Source organism: Malaya genurostris, chromosome 2 (assembly GCF_030247185.1).
Source record: "Malaya genurostris strain Urasoe2022 chromosome 2, Malgen_1.1, whole genome shotgun sequence".
Lineage (NCBI taxonomy): Eukaryota > Metazoa > Arthropoda > Insecta > Diptera > Culicidae > Malaya > Malaya genurostris.
In genome coordinates, this window is record NC_080571.1 from 252809374 (window position 1) to 252833050 (window position 23677).

The window sequence follows — 23677 nt, forward strand, 5'->3', positions numbered from 1 at the left end:
AGTTTCATTTCACGGTGTACTGCTGCTCACTTCTCACAACCACTGAATCTGACCGTTCAGTGCCACCCAGTAGCGTTCCGGATACCTTTCGACTCTCGAGCGAAAAAAAAAGAAGAAAAACAACAAAATAAGCATTTTTTATGTTTTTTGCCATCATATCTTACTTTTTCAGCTTCTAAACATTACTCTTTCCACCAGTCGCGGCAGCCAGACGAGTTCATTACGGGGTAGTCCACAAATAGCGATATCTATTCATTCTTGAAACTGTTTTGGTTTTGGTTGTCGTAGTTTCATTACTCGCCGTGTTCCTTGTTTACTTCTTAGTAGTAGTAGTTGTAGTAGTAGTAGTGGTGTACCAGTCGGTGTGGTATCAGCACGAACCAACTCCTTCAGCTGCACTCGCCGCCTTCGCCTTCTCATTGGAACCCTGTTCTGTCCGGCCCTTGCCATCTTGGGATTGACCATGAAGAGTAGTATATACTGCACACGAAAGTCTGCTGTTTTGTGAAGACTGACTACTTCGTCTCGGAAACAGTTGCATCTTTTGTGCTTTCAACCTAGATTAAATTGCGGTTGTATTTTGACAGCGCGCGTTTGTGTTCTGTTTTGTCACACCGACTGGATGGCGTTTTTTCTTGTGTGCCATGGCGTCACTATAGAGTTATATTGTAAATCGGTCGAGCGATGAGGATTGTTTTTGTTTCGAGTTTTTTTTTTGTGTAAGTGATGGTTTATGTTGTCTGATGCAAATTACCATAACGTGCTTCAAGCTGTTTAATTTTTTTTGGGCGTTCAACAGTGTAATAAAGTTTGGCACTGTGGCAAATCAATGCCCACTTAGTTCTTGATTGCTATAATTGAATGAGTTCGGCAAATTAACTCATTTAAACTAGTACATAGTTGGGGGAGAAAAAAGATGTCACTTGAAAACCTATCCGAGAACGATATTTTTTAGGCATGAAAAATAAACAAATTATTTGTGAACGTTGGCGTAACTGGTACTATATTATTGCCTGGCTAGTACTACGCTCCTACTAACTCCAAAAATTCGTAAAGATCAGGGTTTGAAGAGATGATACTTGGCTTATGAAAATTTTCCACATGTTCCATGACACATACATTTGAACTCGTTCATGCAACGACCAAGCGAAAAGCAGTCTCACGTGTCGTACGCACTCATGAATTACGACATAACGAAACAAATAAGCACGTAGTCATTTCTGCGTCAAATGTGAGAATGCATCTACGCCCAGTAAAAATTCGAACGATTACACCATTTAGAAAACGCACACTGTCACGCGATGGTGATAACTAGGTCGTCAGGGTATCGTATCCTGGAAAATCAGGAAATTCATTGAAACTGAAATTTCCCCTTTGAATGACAGAAAAATTCGCTCAGATTATTCTCTCAAGAAAACATTTTGTTATATTCTTCGTAATTTATTTTGAAATATGAAATTTAAGTACTAACTGCAGATTCCTCGAGATATGTGAATTTAAATTAATACTTTTTGAAACGAAATTTTTTCTTGCGTATTTTTTTGTGTATTCTGCGTTTGTGTTCGATAAAAAAATGCCTCTCTTATGGCAGGCAAGCTCCAATCGAACGGAAATGAGAAGCTAAGACAAGAGAGTTGAACGTAAACGTGCGAAATAGAGAAAGATTTAGGTTTATTGCAGCTAACACTATTCCACCAGGGCGACCTTTTCATCGAAAGGGCCAGTGTATCGAATCATACATATTCAAAAAAAGTTTTCAGTGTATGGCGAATGCTATGAATTTTAAGACCCAAGTCCCATAAATTTTGACATGAACTTGTTTCTTCCACACTAATGTTAATGCAACATGCCGTTCACAGACAGTGATGTCAGGTTTTATTTTCTGGCTGGTTCTAAAAAGATTTTTAGTTCTAAAGAGTTTTAAAAAATCAATGAGTCAAATAATATCTGCAACTCTATTCAGAAATCTTTAAATTTAGAGATGAATCTGCAAACGTGGCATCTCGGGTTTTTATATACTGAGCTTATTGGTTTGTGTGTATTGAAGGAAAAGGATTGTGTAAATAATTTTTTCGCAGAAATCCAATCAAGTTCATAATGCTCTATATCAACCGGGTAAACTTTTCCTACAAATCCAAAAACGAGCTAATCTTGGCAGGTCAGGTCAGGACAAATGCCAGAGTAACCGAAAATAAAACCTTTGATGAAGTTTTTTAGTTTTATGTAGGAGAAAAAATTAAAAATTATACGCTGCTCCTGATATTGTCAACAGAATAATGAACTCGCTGAATTGGTCTTCGACGAAACAGCTTTCGATGGAATTTTGGTAAAATTTGAGCTTCGGTAAAATATTCACTTCTGCTGAATACCAATTGAGAAGCAATATTATTGAAATACAGAATTATTTCGTTTAAAAAGTTGTAATCGAGTCAAGAAAATAAAATAGATTACCGCAAGAATTCTGCAAATCGAACTAAAAGGCGGAAATTTTATTTAACACAGTCATCTGGGACAAAAACGCGATTTGTTTTTCTTATCTTGCTATATTTAAAAAAAAACAGTATATAATTCCAAAGAACGCTTCTTAGTTCACAGAATAATGTGTTAATGCTCATCTCTTGTCATCCAAATAGTCTCATCATAACATTTCTTTCCATCATTGAGCTAATTTTTGACATAAATTTAGGCAGATCCAATATATACAGATTGATTCCGTTCTTTTATAAAAGTATGTTTTAAAGCTTACGTCAAATATTCAGTAAAATTTCCGAAATTGAGAGTGTCAGCAATAATAGATTTGAACATGACCTTTGACCTAATTGTCAGTTGTGTCAGTTATACGATTATATGTCCAGAGCCGAAAGTATTTCACTGGATCTGTGACCACACTGTAGATTTAAGATAAGCTCAAGCAAGTCCAAATCGATTCGGCCATCTCTAGTAAAACATTGCGGAGAAGAAAAAAACGAAGGGCAGCAATATGGAGCTGCTCGAACTGTTGACGTAGGACTATAGAACTAGTCACACATTTTTTTAAAAAGAATATGAGCTTTGATTTTTCTGAAAAGAAGCGTTTAGTTTGTTGAGGTTAATTACGAAAGGTGCTGATCATGTTCATCTAACACTTCATGATCACGGTCATCTTGCATTCGGCGAGGAAAATGCAGAATTTTGATGAAAATGTCGGCGCTAAAAATAAATCCATAAACGGTTCAGCCATTGATGTGCTTAGCATCCATCTTTGCGGTATTAAGGAACCGCTCAGAGTGAAAACCGGTTCGGTATAGGTTATTGTTTTGTGAAATTGCTCTGTTTAAACTACAAAAAAAGGTAACCTCTCGTGCGAGACGAACGGCGCATAAAATAATTCCGTAGCAGGTTCACTTGCTGATGTGCTTAGCAACCTTCCCTACGGTAGTTTCGAATCGCACAAAGTGCAAGTCGGTTCGATACTGATTATTGTTTCGTGTGAGCGATGGTTTTAAATGAACGCACACATTGATGATCGGTAAACTTATGAAAACCGTGAACGTAATTGTCATGTCTGCTAGAGGGAACCACGACAATGGCTTGGATCGTTATTTATTGAATTTTCGATCAACAATTATCTAAAATAAATAGTTTTATCTACTCGAACCGATGCGTAGAAATATTTTCAAGCAATAGGTGTAATACAATCGGAAGTCTGTTTAAAATTGGTTGAGGTGTAGACGTTTAAAACCTGACCACTGTTTGTACGATTTTATTTTTTGTATTGCGAATTCGCACACCTTTATGAAAAACAGAAACGTAGTCCTACGCAGAGATGTCTATCTCCTCTGTGTGACGAAGAGCAAGCAAAATTTCTCCCCTCGCACTGACAACTTCAACGAGAGCTCTTCTCTTTCACATTTATACACCACTGTTGTGTAAGTGTGCACGCATCATGAGTGCGTTTGTTTATTTCCTTTTACCTCTTCCACTGAATCGCACCAAAGTGCTAGAGCATTAGCTAATAAATTCTCTGAGGTGGATGCAGATACTTTCACAGAGGTGTACACGCCGGTGAGCACTCTGCTGTATGGTTTTCGTAGATGAAGCGTGGATACGCAAAATCAGCAAAATAAAACAATTTATCGTAAACTTTTCGGTTTTCCTTGCAAATTTTTCATAGCAAGGCCAGATGTACTCTCTATTAATTGAAGTTCACAGAAGTGCTCGCTCACCATCACGCGCCAGTGGTCACTTGGGTGTATTTAGACGAGAGCGCGTGTGAGCGATTCATGCGAAGAGAATGTGTTTCACTCGCGCCAGCTGCTTTAACCACAAGCACACACTCAAATGCTGTCTATTCGACACTGAGAAGAAGTGCGCTTTCCTCTTTGTGCGGTGCTTCGTTTTTTTCATCCTCGGTGTGGCAAAAATCTGACTCTAGCGTGTATAACTCTGGTGAAATGCCATCTCTGGTCCTACGTGAAAAAGTATGATTTATTGTTTACCTCGCTTAATCTAAGAAGTTGTTCGCCACAAGCTTTTCAAACTTAATCAAGTGCCTGATAATCCAGTTCGCTTTCACATCTCATCCAAGTCAGTCGATAAAACAAAACCGTTTACGTTCGGGACAGAAGAAACCAAGTACAGTATTGTGTAGTGAACAATAGAACGACCTCGAAATGAGTGAGCCAAATGAACAAAAGCTACCGCCGACACGAAAGAATACAATTGTTGTTGACTTCAAGCAGTGCAAAATTCGACCGATTCGATACGAGAACTTGAAGGTTTGCTTAAAGAGAAAATGCATCTTGACATTAAACGTGTGCATTTACTTCAATGCAATAAGACAAATAATGTTGTTTACATCCAGTTTTATAAAGAGTTGGATGCAATTCAATTCGCAAAAGACAATAACAATGTGCACTATGTTGAGCACGAGAATATTAAGTACAACATTCCAGTATATATGGATGATAGTGCTATAGAAGTGCGTGTGCATGATCTTCCCTCAAGCGTCACCGATTCATATATTCGCAAAACTATGTCCCAATACGGAGAGATTCTCTCTATCGAAAAAGAAACGTGGAAGAACTTTTTCCCCGGTATTCTAAATGGCGTACGTTTATTACCTTCTTAGTACACCTTCTTATGTGATTTTCGGTCAAGATACAAGAATTCCGTGCAAATCACTTGTTACCTATGACAATCAGATGGCCACATGTCAATACCCTCCAACCAACCAGCAATTGCTACCAATGTACAACAAGGTGCATCTACAGCAACTAGCAACGAAAAGAAGACGGAAATCGACAACAATACCATCGATGCGGCAATGGATGACGAGACGAACCACGAACGAAGTGCCCCTCAATCATCGCAGGAGGGAAATGGAAGCTCCTCTCCCCCTAGAAAAAGGGTGACAACGAGATCCAAGTCAAAAAAAAATATTTAAAAAATCGGCTCAACCGGCCACGTAAAGCTTGTACGCAAATAGGCCTGAATAAAAATATCTTTTAAATAAAAAAAGTGCCTGATAATGGTTTTAGAATAAATCGAAAACGGTTTAATCATCTTTGAGAAAATTAAAAGAAAAGAAAAAGTACAGTTTGTCGCTTATGTCACTTTCGCCATTATATCTTCGGAGCGTCAGTCATTTGATTTTCAGATTAGATTAATGACCTCATAGAAGCGCTCAAACGAATCTATGATTGTCAAAATCTGTGCAGTCAACTCCAGGAAAATTGAACGGATAGAAATAAAGTGTGATTTGTTGGTTATGTAACTTATACCGTTATATTGTTAAAACCAGAATGTCCACAATTTGATATTCGAACTCCAACATCCATGACTCAATAGCAGTCGAATGAGCCAAAGATGAGTGAAGTCGGTTTTCGAGAAAATTGATTGTGTATATATTTTAAAAATTTCTATGAACATACCACTCTGTAATTCGAAAACCGGAAGTTGGAACCGGATAAAATTAAATTGCGGCCTATGGGACTATGAAACCGCCTCGGTTGAAAAGTTGGGTTCCACAGTGATTGCATTCTATTCTAGAGAGGCGAAAATTAAAATCTTGTAAAATAATCAAGCATTAGTACATTTCGTTTGCTAATTTTCCTCACAATCACCGATAATTTCCATGCGTTTTTTAAACCGCTAGACCATCTTTCTTATCCTCTCTTCAAATAACTTCACCGAGTGCAAGATGAATCTGTTCTTAACAGTGTGTAGACTGTAGTGTGTATAAGATACAGAAATTCATCAGCCACTGATCGTCAACCGATGATCAAATCGCAAGTTTTATCGATATGCATACTACGCTTTTCGTTAGTAACATTTGATTTCCATTCATGTGAAACCAAATAATATTAAGAATACTATATAGTTTAAAAATCCTGTTCTGGTCGGAAATTCGAAATTCACTCCAAATTGGGCCTCTTTAAACTGCGAATATTGAAAAAATAGGTTCCGATTTCAGAAAATTTAAACTGTTGTACGAGAAGTTTTTATAAACTGTTCAATTGGATGAAAGTTGTTCAAAGTAACCTTAAATTAGAATACATGTTTTTACCTTAAATTAGACTACTGGAAAACAATATCTAATTCATTCTTTTTATCTTTATTTCCAGGTAACAATCAAGTTGATTATGTCGTAAGTTGAAAATTATTTCCGCTATCATTATGCTGTCTAGTCAAATTATGAAACGCATCTAGTAGAAATATTCATTGAATAAATCGTTGAACTATCAACTCAACACATAAGATCCAGTGGGCAGACCCAAGATTCTCAAAACACTAACATCATTCATTCCGATAAACCGGGAAAACCACTGACGATTTTAGCAGAACAAAAAAAAAATCAACGGCCAATTGCTCGTTTCGATGTAGCATACGTTTATTCCACGCAATTACTTTCAGACTTATCCATGGAGAAGAGAAAAAACACCGTTAGTTCGTTGCATTCTCGCACACACGCAGCGTACGTGCCCCTTTTCCCTTCCACCGTTGTTGTGTTGCCCACCCGTCGTTATTGGGGTAAAATTATCATGTTTACCACGACACTCGTGAAAAACAAGCGCGAATCTCATGCCAAATTTGCCAAAGAACCGGCACACGGCGGCGACGGCGGCATCGGCTTCTCAATAGCGAAAGCGAAACCAGCAGGGGTATGACACAAAACAAACAAAATTAAATCAACATTGACAGCGCTGGTCTACACACGAACGCGCATACCGTGGTTAGCAGAGGAATTTCGCACTGCCATAGAGTCTATCAGGACACACTGCGTGCCGAGAGTTATATTTTAATTAATTAGTGCCAGTTTATTTCCCATACAGGCGGTACTTCCCACCGCTTGTTTGCTGTCTTGATCGGATGATTCGAGCATCCCGACACCAAGACAGAAGTTTCCGGTCGTGTTCGGGTGAATTTCTGGTGAGCTCGATTTATTTTTTCGAAATGAGACTGAGATATCACTTATAAGCTGGGATTTCAAAATAAATTTCGTGTGGAATACCATTCGTTATCTGTTTGTTCAAAAAGCAAAGTCCTGGTATTACATTCCGTTTATCGAATATAGCCGTTTTGTTTCCACAGACTTCGCAACCGATTCCCCTATTAACATGAAAAATTCCTCCATATCGGGATTCAAACATACCATAACAGGCTTGTAAGACCAGCGCCCTATGTATTAAACCGCCAATCCGGGGTCTGTTTGTTCAACGCGGCGAATTGTTCCAATTAGTTTGATTATTGAAGATCATTCCAAAAGATTTTTTGCCGAAGTGCCCTCCCGCTAAAGATTGTTTCTACGAAGTAGTTATTTATTGTAGTATAAAACCTTAATCTGAACTTTTGTTGTTCAAACTTATAAATTTGGTACCAATTCACGAGCGATAGAAGACTTTCAAACACATTTTGTTGGTCCGAAATCTTACTTAGATTTGGGAAAAAAGTTTTTTCTACCATTGAATCGTATATGAAATCTTGCTTAATTCTCGAAATAGTAATAAACGAAATTTATGATTTTTTTTTGTTGTAATTTGTGATCATAAGTGTCTATACAGACGATTGTTTCTTAAATTGGGCTATCGTTCGTTGGATGTTGATGAAAAGTCTTATCTGGGTCCTTAAGAAATCTTTTTTTGATAGTTCTAGTTTGTGGGTGAAAAATAGTTGGAAAAAATATTTTCGGCAAAATAATAAATTCGGCAAACTAGATTTTTACCAAATATCCGCTCCGGACGATAATATGTTGCACATAAACGAGAAAAAAATCTTAAGGAAATGACAACATTGAAAATTTTCTTATTCTTTCAATGCCTATTGCTGATAATTCCTTGCCGGATCACAAGTTCGTTTCGTATCCAAAGAAATTATATTCTACTAGCGCAATAATATTAGATTAGATTTAGAAAATCAAAACTACTTATCAATTTTAATGATTATTGAAGAAAAATATCATTATAATGCTCTATGATAGTGGCCCCAACCTTTTTATATCGCGAACAACAGGACAAAATATATAAAACCGATGGACCACATGTATAAAACCGATTACCGAAACGCAAACAGGCAGCGTTCAAGTTACCACCAAAAAAAACTCTAAATTCACGCTACAGACTCATAACGATTATTGACGGTAATAGAAAAGTTAAACGGATGAGAAAATGAGATTCAAATTGAAATGGCATAGCAATGGGCATAATTGGAATGCGTGGAATGAAAACTTTTTCTTCTTCTAATTTGCCATTCAAAATTGTTGTCTTTACAACATTTGCGATTAACTTTTGAACTTTTAACTTTTTTCTGTACTTGTTCCTCTATTGTCTGCACTTTATTTTGTGCTTGTTTCTGTAATTTCTGTGTTTGTTCCTGTACTTTCTGTGCTTGTTTCAAAACTTGTTCCTGTACTTTCTGTATCTGCTCCAGTATTTTCTTTCTTTTTAGATCCTGTAACTTCTGTACTTATATCTGTACCATCTGCACATTCTATACCTTTTTCTGCACTCAATTGTGCCAGTACTTCCTATACTTGTTTTCCTCATTTCTGTACTTAGTTTTGTACTTTCTGCACTTGTTCCTGTACCTTCTTTTTTTCTTGAAATTAGCTTCTGTACTTGTTTCTTTTATTTCTGTACCTGTAGCTGTCCCTCAATTTCTCAAAAATTATCTTTTAATGGGAATTATTTCGAATACTCTTAAATTAGAATAATCGAACGACCCTCATGAGAGTGAAGTAGAATGGTAGAGTGTTCTGTAAAAATAAATCATCTGACAATTGTTTTTGATTTGATCTCAACATTTCTCCCCAATTCAGGTACACACGTACACTTCGCACTTTAAAGCAGTTTTTTCCTGCTCTGAAAAGTCCCAAATGATTCAAGCAAAATACAACCAAAATCTTTTTGACGGTGTATGAGCAAGAAAGTGAATCATTCGAATAGGTAAAACATGTCGATGAGTTCCCAAATCTCGGTTCAATCGATGTAATTTAAAAACAGAAGGCAAACGTGATGGTTCGAGTTCATTGGACGAAACTGTTCATAGTTACTCAAATGCAAATAATTTGAATTTTCGGAATACTCTGGGTTGCTATAATTCGAATCGCGTTTGCGTCAATTGAAAACGTTTGGACTCACATATATAACCGAATTTGTAATTTGAAGCAATTGACGAAATTTGGAGGTAGGCTCAGTGAAATTTTTGCACAAATCGGCTCGTTTTTTTTTTTCATAAATACGTTTATTTCTTAAGGCAGTTTACATAAGTTTTTCTTCGCCGTAGCATCACTTTTACATAATATTCTTATCCTAATTTAATTCTAACATAGTCACAACGTTTTGCATTTATTAAAACATATTATCTTATTACTTAAATATCATCTTAGGTAACTCGTCATTAATTATGAAATCTACTCGGAAATATTATTTGAACCAAACGATTAACTTCTATAAATTATAAAATAAGCTGTTATTTTCAGATATTTTGTTAATAATTTCATAAACTGTTTCGAGTTTGTTTGTATCATTACATTATTTTTATTCTAATTTAGCTATTGGTTGAACTCATGGACGCAGCTGGGATCAGAACTAAGTCTTGAAAGGGACCTTTATTAAATTGAAACTCCAGTTTTCTTTATGAAATGATAAATAAGTTTCATGTATGAAAGGTCACGACAAGCAAGAATGTCTCGAACTGGGATATTGGATAGTCTACCTTGGGTACGCAAAGAATTTATTAGTTGAGATCTGACATCACGATACTCCACGCATGTCCAAACGACATGATCAATATCTCGATAACCTTCGCCACAAGCACAATGATTAGTCTCGGAGAGCCCAATTCGAAGGAGATGTGCATCTAACGTGTAGTGATTGGACATGAGTCTAGACATCACACGAATGAAATCTCTACTCACATCCAGTCCCCTGAACCATGCCTTTGTCGATATTTTCGGAATAATTGAGTGCATCCACCGACCCAGATCATCTTTATCCCAAGAAGCTTGCCAGCTGGCAAGTGTTCTTTGGCGAGACGAGCTATAGAATTCGTTGAAAGCAATTGGTCTCTCATAAATTTCACCCTCAATAGCACCACGTTTGGCTAAAATATCGGCTCTTTCATTGCCAGGAATGGAGCAATGAGCCGGGACCCAGACTATAGTGATTAGATAATTATTGTTCAATATGTCGTTCAGGCACTGTTTTATTTTGCCCAGGAAAACAAATCGGCTCGTTTGGCGCCAAACGGTTTTATTAATAATCTAGTATTCATATTTTGCTCTCCAGCGGGCAGCAACATTGCATAACTCGATACGCGCCTGTGTCTGATAGCAATGACAAGCAATGATTCAGCTGCATGCATACAGTTGACGTATTGCGATTATATATTAATGCAGATTTGAATTAAAAATTAGAAGAAATGGTGTTGTTTGGGGTCGGTGTGGAAGATGTATCGTTGTCCTTGAGTGTAGGTGACTTCTTGTTCAGTTTCTCGCAAGGTTTGGCGTGGTGAGCAACTTTCTTACAATATTGACATGTAGTCAGCTGATGATCGTAGGTGACAAGTGATCTACGTGGAATTCAAGGTATAGCCCTATAGCGTAACAGACGTATCCCATTGAGAAAAATTATTCATTTCATAAGAAATATATTTTTTATTTTATAAGGAGTCAATCTAATGGCGTTTTTCATTGAGAAACACTGGTGGCGTGGATTGCTCTGGTTTTGCACTTTCGAGCAGAAATGGTAATGAAACACCGTCAAAAACCAGTGTTTTTCAATGAAAAACGGCATAAATCAATTAACAAGGATTAGACTTTTCATCGAACCCCACCGTCAATGTCCGGTCAAAATAATGAAAGCCCTCGTGCCAAGCTCCTCCTTCGCAATAAAGTGCAATAGCTTTTCAAAAAGTATGGTGTTGGAACGTCTTTCTTTGTGCTTAAATGAAATGAATATATTTATCAATAAAAAAAATAACCCCTCTGCAGTCGCGTACCCAGTAAAATTTTCGGTGGTGAGGGGGTTTTCATAATATAGGGGAGACCGGGGTTAAACCGGACACCGGTTAGGGTTTGAAACTCTAAAACCTTTCTGAATTGAATAATGCCGAAAAGTAGCAACAATTTTACTTATTCGAAAATTTTACAGAATTCGGAAATAAGTACCATACGTTTCCTTCTAATAGAGCTTCAAGTTAAATTGTGATTTTTGGTACAAAAAATGAAATAATGTAGTCATCGTCGACATTTAAATAATTATGATACTGAAGCATTAATCCGTTTTGAGCCAAATCTAGAAGAATTTTACCCGTTTTTGCATCGTCGCTCTAAATGACAGTGTGCAATTTTAATTATGAGTGACATTATTTGACACATATTCACACACAGACATTGCTCAGATCGATGAACTGTGTCGAATGGTATAGGACACTTAGCCCTCCGGGTCAATTTACACCGGTCAATCTTTCAAGTTATTGTATAAACTTTCTATATGAGAAAGGCATTATTATCATGATTTTGTGATTATACTAACAAGTCGATACAAATTGAATAAAATTTACAAATTTATATATTTTTCTTCTGAAAATATAGATTTGAATGATAACCCTGCTATACGAAATTGAACAAAGCACATTTCGAACGGAGCAAAGCCGGTGGTGTTTTTGTTCTTCCGTACCGCATGTACCGACGCATACCTGTTTTGCATCGTCATTTTGAACGACGATTTGAATATTTTGACACTCATCGCCCTATAATTTCGGATTCGAAAGTCGGATCTGGATGAAATTGCACAGTATATTTTAAGACACTAAGAGCTTTAACCGTTGCTGAGAAATCAAAGTGAGTTCCGTTTTTGGAGCTTTTATTCTCTATTATCGGTGCTTGCGGAAGCGGAAACCGGAGACTAGTAGTCCGAAAGTAGTTTTATATATTATATATTTTATAAGATCTGCCAACTAGATAAATTTACCAGAAAGTTTTATAAAAATATGTACCTCGTTTCGTCATGGCTTTTGAAAATGAAATTTTTCATTGATCAAACTTGCCCCGAATAATCGACGGAGTTTAGTCTAGCCCGGTTTTTAGTAAGAAGAAATATAATAAGAAAAATGTGAAATATCTTTAAGGAACGATCTCGACAGTATCCTGCTTCTAAATGTTTAGCTTGAATCACACGATTGACATGTAAATTTTAACAGATTTCATATAAATCTGATCACATGATTGATGGCGCTTTGATCGGTTGACATAGTTTGATATTGGGCGGTAAATTCACTGTATCCGTCGCTTGAACATTTTTTAGTTCCACGAATGAGCATTATCCAATAAATAACACTTTTCACTAACCAACACACACTTGTCACAGTTGCCCTATGGCTCAAACTAACGGTTTCGCTCAATAACTTGACTATAAGTTGTTTGATACACAACGAAGTTAGACTTTTTCAGAAGCAACATTTAGGCACCGCATCGTATTCCCAGTAATGTCAAATCTCCCTCTCTATCAAATTTATGTTCGCTAGTATGGCTAAACTTGGCATCATGCTATTACGCTGAAGAAGTTTTAACTTGGTGCGATCCTTCTGACACCAAGAATCCTTCTGCGTCGAGACTTGAACATACGACAACTGGTTTGTGAGAACTGCGACCTACGCATTCAACCACCAGTCCGGGACTTAAACGTCAAACTAAATATGTAAAAGACTTCTCGAAAATTGTTAAAAAAAAACAACTTTAAAAGTTTGATTCTGTAATCTGTTAACGTTTACTCCAATCGAAATCTCGTATTGTATTATATTTGGAAAGCAATGGAACGGAAACGGAACTATATCAAATTCGATTCTCCAAATTCTAGTAGTTCGGAAATATAGTAGTTTTTCTCAAAGGCACAAATCTCCAAATAACTAGGGAAACGTGCCACTTGAGCCAATTAGTTCTGATTCCACCATGTTATTTACCAATTACTCCATTTTCAATCAACGAATTGTGATAAAATCGAATACAATATCTTTTCTTCGGCTATACCGCAGATAAAAAATAGTTCGATAATTATTCATAACTGCTTTTATTGCTTCGTGACAGAGACAACAGATCTCACTCTAACTAATGGTTTTCGTATATGAGATGACTACTGGAGCTGAGATGACTGGGGGTATCGTTACCCTACATTTTTTTTAAATCGAGGAATTATTCGCATTAAAACATAGCATATTTTGGTTCAATACAACACTTTACGCCATTCATTATTTTCGTGAACTTTTTTTTTGTTTTCGGTTGATCAAATGCATTTTATGGCACAGTTCTTCAACGCATACGTACACAACACATAATTACGCGTGATCTGTGGTTGCGCGTGAGTGTGCACACGTTGCACCGAATAGACCTCGGTGGCGGCGGTACAGTCACTTGCTTTCGATTGGGGTCACACAAATTAATCTACCCGCTGTTCCCGTCGTCGTCATCGTCGCCGCCGTTGTCGTCGCCGCCGTTGTCGTCGTCGTCGTCGTCGTCGACATCCGTCCGCATCACTGTCATCCCAATCGCCCCCACCATGGCTTATGCGGTTCTGATGACAAACTAGCGTGACTACTAGTAGTGCTCCATTCGGCTCTTTTTCCTTCCGCCAACACGACAGATGGATTGTCAAAGTTGGACAGTTTGTTGTCGTCAATGTTTACGTAAATACTGTTTCATTCGACTAACCACCAGTTTTTTTTTCTTTGTTCCGTTTTCAACATGATTGAGTGCCACTTGATTGTGTGTTGTAAGCATATAAGTGGGTCGCAGAAGGAAATTAGAAATTTGACGGGCTTCGTCGGTTTTGGCTTGGTTGAATTGCGGATGGTTCCATGGCGATTGAGTGTAGGATCAACATTAAATCCGCTTACTAGTAATCAGCAGCGTTATCCAGGTTGCTGACATAATACATAAGTGTATCGTTTCGATACGTTCTGTTATTTGGTTCTTGAATTCAGATTTCAACCGTCAGCAGTCACCACCTGATCTGAACATAATTATGTGTTTAATTCATCGAATCAACGAATTGCATCCCGTCTCCCATATTGGTATTTGAAGTTCTGCTTGATTGGATTTGAGAATCGAATCAAATCGAATCGAACGCTTCAGTGTTGCATCAAACGAGATTTCGCCACATCCGAATTAGGAATTAATTATACCGGCCAGTCAAGCGTCTTGCTGTTCAGCAAGCTTCCGAAATTAATACTCTATTGTTCGAATTGATAGCAATTCGAACTGATCATCACATCGGAATACCTCCGATAAAAAACCACAAAACCGGATGTCGGAATAAAGAAACAAAAAAAAAATCCGATCCGGTGCTTATGAGTGTATTACAATTTGCCACCGGGTTAGTAACTAAAAACGATTTCGGAAACAAAGCAAAGGTAAGCAAGTGCACTGACTTTACTTGATTGAACGGTTGATGGTGAGGCGTCGGCCGAGAGCACCACAATCGAAAGGGGCTTTTTTTCCACGGTGCGCTCATGTTGATTTCCCTTGCCATTAGCCGGGGCCAGCCCGGGACCCAGTCTCACTGTGAATACGTAGCGGAACGTTTTACGCTTGTTAGCTTGCAAGCAACTGAATTTTGTTTCGAAACGGGTGGCTGGCCCGGTCGGATTAACAAGACGAGCAAAGCGAGCTGCTGTAGTAATCTGGAAGGGAAGGAGGGCGTACGTTTATGAGGAGCTAAACAGCTAACTGACTGAGATTGTGTTCCGGTTCATGGATTCTTGGGGCACCGGTGAGGTGAATCGAGTCTGAGTTTGATTGATTTTGATGTTTTTGTGATATATGGGCTTGGAGAATGGGGAAGCACTTGACGGACTTCTCGAATGGAAGAATATTCAAACGTGGTTTAATGGGATCTACTTTGAAGAATAACAACGATGTGGTTGAAAACGTCAAAATCTAATTAGTCTTGAAATAAAATTAAACTCTACAAAGATAGATGAGTTTTGTTTCCAGTCATTATATATGTTGATCTTTGGGGGTTCCTCGATGATCGATTACATGGACAACATTTTAATACGCGGTTGTTCTAGTGATTCATTTGTGATTGCAAAATAATTATTCTAATCATAGAATGTTTGTGTCATAACAAACATGATGCGTTATTTCTTAATCATTTAAATATTTATTTGATCCCATCAAGAGTGTAATGATGCCTTTCTCATATTACTTATATTTTCCAAAACATGACTCGAACATTCTGTCAAGTTTCTTTTTTTGAAACTTAAATAAAATCAAAAACTTTCTTCGGTATAAATTACCATCACCTTTTCAGTTATGTCAAGTTAATGAAGATTTAAATGTGGCAACCCAGCGCGCTATACAAAATTGAACAAAGCACGATGTGTGCTAGGCGGGAGCGTTTTCTTCTGCCAGCGCCTACCGATTTTGCATCATTTTGTATGACAGTTTAAAAGTTTTGATACTCATTGCCATATAATTTCGGAACCGAAAGTCGGATCTGGATGAAATTGCACAGTATCTTTTAATACAACGAAAGCTTTAATTTGAATCATGACTTGTGAAAATCGGTGTAACCGTTGCTAAGAAATCGAAGTGAATTCCGTTTTTGTAGCTTTTCTTCACTATTACCGGTGCTTTCGAAAGCGGAAACCGGGAACTAGTAGTCCCAAAGTAGGTTTATATATCCACTAACTAACAAGATCTGGCAACTAGATGAATTTACCAGTAAATTTTATAAAAATGTTTCGCCATCGCTTGTGGAAAAATCCTCATGAAATTGAAATTTTTTACTAATCTTACTGTAATACCGGAACCGGAAGTCGGATCTGGATCAACTTTTCGAGAACTTTTTAAAGAATCTCAAGACCTTTCATTTGCCTCATAGTTAGTAAAAATTGGTTGAGAAATTTCCGAGAAAATTGAATGCATATTTTCTCTTAGATTTGCACATGTTGCGGATCGGGATAAAATTCAATAGTGATCTATGGGACCATAAGACCTTTCATTTGAATCTGAGTTTGTGAAAATCGGTTTAGCCATCTCTGAGAAAATCAAGTGACATTATTTGTCACATACACACATACATACACACACAGAGACATTTGCTCAGTTAGCTGAGCTGAGTTGATTGGTATATGATATTCGACCCTCCGGGCCTTCGTTCAAAAGTTGGTTTTCACAATGATTGTATAGCCTTTCTATATGAGAAAGGCAAAAAAGGTGGATGAGTAATGCCAGGGACATAACCGAACTGTCGTTAACGTGAATAATACGGGTCATTGAAATATTTCAAACTAATAATGATCTGACTAAAATTAAAATTTATGGCAACAAGACGACAATTCACTTTATTTTGAAACTTATGATACGAAAAATTCCATGCTGTGTAAAAGACGCCGCACGAATGACAACGAATGTTTGTTTTATTTAATTGTATGTGTTGAACAATGTATGCAGTGCCTTGCTCACTACTCTAATCGAATACATTTTTTGGGGGTTAAAAGTGCATTTATTTCAAAATAAAAAGAATTTAAAGATTAATGAATGTATCGTCCATCGCTAGTTACTACTTTCTCCCACCACTCCGGCCATTTTAGAATTCCATCCCCAACAGATGTCTCGTCTTTTGAGGTAATACAAGTTTAAAGCCAACTTTGGATTTCTGCGAAAGAAGTAACCCGATGACCTACCAAATAGTGATGCATCTGTCGAAACGACCAGTAATCAGAAGGAGCAATACCAGGAGAATACGGCGGGTGCGGTGCAAAATGTCCCACTCGAACGTTTCCAAAAATTACGTTTACATAAATTACTTGTTCAGTCACTTCCAATGATTCTGCAAGCTCCCCTTACGTTTGCTTCGGATCTTCATCGGGTAATGCCTCCAACTGTTTGTCTTCGAATTTTTTTTGGTTGTCCAGAGCGAGGCCTGTCGCTGAAATCTCCTTTTTTGAAACGTCGAAACCATTCCTTTGATGATTTATCAGTTGGAGAATTATCACCATAAACATCCACAAGCATTTGATACACTGAAGTGATTAAAATCCATTTGAATTTAAAGTCGTTTGACAAAATATCAAAATGAAATTTTGTCCCAAGATTGGTAATTGCGTTCTCCATCAAACGTCCATACATTGCAAAATGAAGAAAGAAAGGTGGATGAGAAAAAATTGCAGAAAAAAATTTTTTTGTTAAAAGCTACCATATAACAATATATGTACAATATGTGGGGACAAAATTTCATCCAAATTAATGTTTTATCTTGTAAATCGACTTTAAATTTTTAAAATCTCGATTTGGAATTTTTTTTCAATTTAAATTCGAAAATTTGATTGCTTCTGAGAAAGTCACTAGTGGGTCAGAATTCGTAAAATCTCCCAGAAAAAAAGATCGTTTCATTTTTTGGTTAAAATGTTGATAATTTAGTTCTATTTGATCATTGAAATGACTTGCCTAAGGAAACATTCTAAAAAGTAGTTTGTTTGACCTTTTTCGAAAGGCAGTCTGGATCAATTCTGGAAAAACAAAGTATGTAAAGTGTCCAAGTCCACACGTCCAGAAAGTTTCATTAAGATTTGGGAGATGCATTATATTGTAAATCGACTTTAAATTAGTAAAATCGATTTTTTTCTCTTTGTGGAGCTCGATTTGGATTTTTTATTCTGAATTTAAATTCGAAAATTTGACTAATTTTAGGAAAGTCACTAGTGGGTCAGAACTCATAAAATCTCCTAGAAAACAATGTGATTTCTGATAACTTTGTTGAAGAAATCATTTTGCTAACTATAGCCGTTAACTCGAAATTCGGTAGCATTACTGAAAGGGTTCGAAAATTCAGATTTTTTGAAAATACGTGAAATCATAGAACACTTTAAAGCTCTATGACTATTTTTGAACAAGTTATGGATAGTTTTATATATAAAGGAATTTACATATTTCGTACCGAATTATGTCAGAAGGTTGGGAAAAGATACAGATCAAGCCACTCTAGTTTGAAAGTACTTTTGAATTTACATCAAATGTCGAATGTATATTTGTTGTATGTGAGATTTATCGACTTTACACATTTCACTTTTTTTGTATGTATGTATGTATGTATGTATGTGTGAAGCCACCATCAGTTCAAGGCATTACCAGTGGATGCAGGTAGACTTACAGTAGATCCGAATTTGATTATCAGATAACTTTCATATTACTGCTGTTAAGAAGGCCAAAATGGGCTTTGAGGACCCGGCGCCTTCCAGCAATAACATCCGGCCATATAATAAAAGAATTCGCTGTACCAGCTTAAACCTGCCTGATGGTTTGTTTGTTAGAAGGGTGCGTCTTACTCATTTCAGACCTTCTGGGGAAAACACAAAGCTTTCCCCTGTGAATCGGGTTGACATTTCACTCCTTCATCCAGTCATTCACTTGTAAGATACCCTGATGCACTCCCATCCCTCTTCCCTTACAATGTACTTGAGTATAGTATTATATAATGTAACATAATACACTTTAATATAATTTCCGGCAGTATAATACAATAAAACACAATATAGTATAAAACGGTGCAAAATCGTATGGTAAGTGTATTATAGTCTACTATAATATTTTATGATGAATATAATAGTATCATAATGTTATGTGACATAATATAGTAAAACATACCATAATATATTATAATATAGTTTGGTCACTATACGACACTGAATATAATAAAATATTATTATGCATAAAATACAAAAATGTAATACATCACAATGCAATATAATACACTTATAATTGTGTATTAAAAAAATACCTTACAATACTATAAAAAACAATACCAAACATTGTCCCATAATGTAGTATAATATAGTACAATGTAATATAATATAATACCACAAAGTATGACGTAATATAATATGATACCATTTAATAATATATATGTAAAGTGAAATGTGTAGTATGGAAATGAAAATGTAGCTGATAATGATAAAGATTATAATAATGGTAACAATAGTAATAATAATAATAATAGTAATAATAATAATAATAATAATAATAATAATAATAATAATAATAATAATAATAATAACATAATAAAGTATAATATATTTTAATTTAATATAATATAATACAATGTCATACAATATAATATATTATAAATCAATATATAAAATAACAGTTAATGTAGAGTGTCAGTTATGCTCTTCTATCTTCGCAATACTGCAGGAAGTAGAATATTTCTCTTCTAATAACAATAATAATATCCACATCTATAAAAATAATATATGTTATTATTATTGATGACAAATTAATAATTATAACAATAAATATAATAATGAAAATAATAATAAAAAACAACATAATATAGTACATAGAATTATATAATAAATAATAGAATGAATAAAATGATATGTTGCGATATGCTATGATATTATATTACTTCAATTTATATGTCATTTCTCATCCTCTCATTCTGCCATCAACGCATTCCATCGACCAATTGTCACCACAGATACACGTGTAGGCATGAAACAGGAACCAGTGAGGACCAAGCTCACCTTGTGACGACCTTGATATTTAGTTAAAATTTAAAAATGATAACTTATAAGGAAAACAAATTTATATTTTGCGCAGAGGTACGTAGTACTACTCATAATAAACCCTATAATATAATATAATATAATATAATATAATATAATATAATACAACATAATGCAATACAATATAACATAATATAATAGAATACAATATAATATAATAAAATATAATATAATATAATATAATACAATATAATATGATATAATGCAATGCAGTATAATACCATACAACATAGTATATAATAACATAAAATAGTGTAAGACGATAATATGTGAAATAATATGCTATGTCACAATATAACAGTTAATGTCGCAGTGTAAGTTACGCTCTTCTAATAATAATAATAATAACAATAATAATAATAATAATAATAATAATAATAATAATAATAATAAAAATAATAATAATAATACATGATGTAATAAACAACAGAATTATATGTTGTAATATACTATGATAAACACTGCACTTTAGGATGGGCTTCAACCTACAAGCCATTTTGCACCCTCTCATTCTGCTACTAACGCTGAAGGCGATAGCACCCAGTCGACGCCGTTCTATTGACCAAATGTCATTATAGACGCTCGGGGAGGCATGAGATAGGGACTTGTGAGGACTTAGTTATCTCACCATTTGACGACCACTTTACACATTTCACTTTTTTTACACATAAATAAAATAATAATAAGAGATATATAAGTAAAAAAACTCTATTTCATCTTCTAAATCGTTGAAATTACAAGTATATGATGAATGCTCACACTTGTCATTGTAACTCAACAAGTTTCTTTCATCCGGTGGCGTTTTTGACAGTTTCCGCCAGTTTGTTTCAACGGATTCAGAAGGCAATAGAAATTGCAAAAATATATCTTCGTTGGTCAACATTTTCTCTGATTTTCATGTATGATTTCTCCAATGAAATTCAAAGTTCTCTTATTTAATACTTGTTCTTCTTCAGAAAGTCCACTTGCCTTCGAATACTGTCATTTACAATCAATATGTAACGTGAAGTGTAATGTATAATTGTGAAATATGTTTATTTGAAAGAAAAATCTTTTTCCGAAAAATAACAAGAGTCATATAACAAGAACTGCCATATAACGGAAACTATCAAAAACGCCATAAAGTCCCCTTTCACTGCATACGAGAAGCTTTCATCATATACATGTAGTTTGAACGATTCAAAAGATGAAATAAAGTTAGTTAAACTTGTATATCTTCCAAAATGTCTATTTTATTTATGTGAAAAAACGTTTGACAAAGTATCATCTTCCTATTTCATCTGAACTTCTATTTCCATCTCATAACTTTGAACATAAATCATAAAATCTTTCGACGTACCTGAAACAAACGTTGTTTTAAAATGTTCAAGATTTTTGTCACACTTTCCCATTCAAAAGTAGCTTTAAATCCTTCAGCATTGAAAAATGAATTCGCTTTCCAATTTAGGAAACATTTTCGTCTCAAGTTTTATAGTTCGTCATGTCTCTAAATATGTAATAATTGATTCGTCTCAAAACATAATCATTATTTCACATAATTACACAACTATTCAATGTTGGATGACTTTATAATTAGTCATGTACACTTTTCACTTGTCTAATCAACGATTCAAAACTTCTAAAATTACCCACTAAGCAATGAAAATCTTCAAAAAAAATGAGATGAAATTTTGCACTTAATTCACTTGATTGTGTCTTGTTTTTAGCTCATTTCTTATCGCAAGGTTGCCAAGTTTTCACATAATGTTATTAACAAAAAAAAAATTCTTCAAATTATCATCAACAAGTATATTTTTGGTATCCGTGACATTATATTATTGATATTCATATTCCAATAAAACTTTTTCAGCTTCGAATATTACTTGAAAGTACGTGTTAAATACTAATGAAATACGCATTATGGCAACATATTTGAATTTTAGTTAGTGAAAAGCTATTTAATCATATGTGATATTCAACCACTCAGACCCTGTTAATTAGTGGCATTTTATCACATTTTATTACTATAGTCGGTACTTCCGGAACCGATAGCTGGATGTTGGTATAGTGACATTCGGTTCATTCAACCATACAATAATATGACCTACATAGTTTTTTACGATTCTCTATGACTGGTAGTCGAACTTGGATAAAATTCAGCAAATGATTTATGGGACTATCAATGGTTTTTTTGATTACAAACTCTCATGGTCTGCAAGCTAAAGAAATTAGCCTATATAAAGAGATAGCTTATGAATAAAATACGCTTCAGATTGACATTTGTACACTAAGCACCCTACCTCCGGAACCAGAAGTTCGATCAGAATGAAAATTGGGATATTCTTATGGCATCTCAAAACCTTTCAGATGAATCTAAGTTTGTGAAAATTGGCTCAGTCATTTCCTAGGAAAGTGAGTGACATTATTTTTACATTTTTAGTGCATATCACCCTGTAATACCGGAACCGGAAGTCGGATCCAAATAAAATTCAGGAACTTTGTATGGGACCATAAGATCTACCAGTTGAATCTAAGCTTGTGAAAATTGGTTCAGCCATATCCGAGAAAAGTGAGTGACAATATTTGTCACACACATACATACGCACACTTACACACATACGCAAACAGACATTTGCTCAGTTAATCGAGCTGAATCGAGTGGCACATGACAATCAGCTATTCGGGCCTTGGTTCAAAAGTCGGACTTCACAGTGTGTATGTGTGTATATGTGCGTATGTGTGTATGTAACGTGTGTGTATGTAACGTTTTTTTGCACTAACTTTTCTCAGGGATGGCTGAAACGATTTTCACAAACTTATATTCAAATGAAAGGTCTTGTGGTCCCAGGCTGGCCCGGGTTGGCGGTTCAATGCATAGTACGCTGGTCTTACAAGCCAGTTGTCGTATGTTCGAGCCCCGACCTGGAAGGATTCTTAGTGTCAGTAGGATCCATAGTACTAGCCATGCAATGATTCTGTACACTAAGAATCGGCTGCGAAGTCTGTTGAAACAGAAAGGCCAAATTCCACAAAAGGAATGTAATGCCAGGACTTTACTTTTTGTGGTCCCATACAAAAATTCCTGAATATTATTTGAATCCGACTTTCAGTTCCGGGATTATGGGGGTAAAATGTGCAAAAATTGTGAAAATAAGTCCACCAACTATTTTCGGCGATGGCTGAACCGATTTTCATAAACTTAGACTCAAATGAAAGCTCTTCAGGTCTCATAGTAAATTCCTGAATTTTATTTGGATCCGACTTCCGGTTCCGGAGTTATGGGGTAAAATGTGCAAAAAAATGAAAATATGTGTTCTATCTTTTCTCATAGATGGCGCGACCGATTTTAACAAACTTAGGCTCAAATGAAAGGTCCTGTGGTCCCATACGTAATTCCTGAATTTCATGCGGATCCGTCCGTGCGGTTAGTTTAAAAATCGTAACATACACACATACGCACATACACACACAGACATTTTGCGTACTCAACGAACTGAGTAGAATGGTACATGACACTTGGCCCTCCGGGTTCGGTTCAAAAGTCGGTTTTCACAGTGATTGCATAACCTTTCTATATGAGAAAAGCAAAACGTAAAAAATTTCCAAATCGACCTCAAATCTTCTCCAATTGATAGTTTTTATCAGTAGACGG

At 35.7% G+C, this 23677-nt stretch overlaps 1 protein-coding gene across 3 annotated transcripts in view; it reads left to right on the forward strand.

Annotated features, from left to right (window-relative positions):
- LOC131429523 (AF4/FMR2 family member lilli) overlaps positions 1 to 23677 on the forward strand; it is a 269359-nt gene that overhangs the window by 59325 nt on the left and 186357 nt on the right. Inside the window, exon 1 of one of the 3 annotated variants that reach the window (XM_058593695.1) lies at positions 6609 to 6628. The exons of the other annotated variants lie outside the window; for them this stretch is intronic. Within the exon in view, the coding sequence (XP_058449678.1) occupies positions 6624 to 6628 (5 nt within the window). The 5' untranslated portion in view covers positions 6609 to 6623. Of the gene's footprint in view, positions 1 to 6608; positions 6629 to 23677 lie in introns of those variants that run through there. 3 annotated transcript variants of the gene reach the window in all.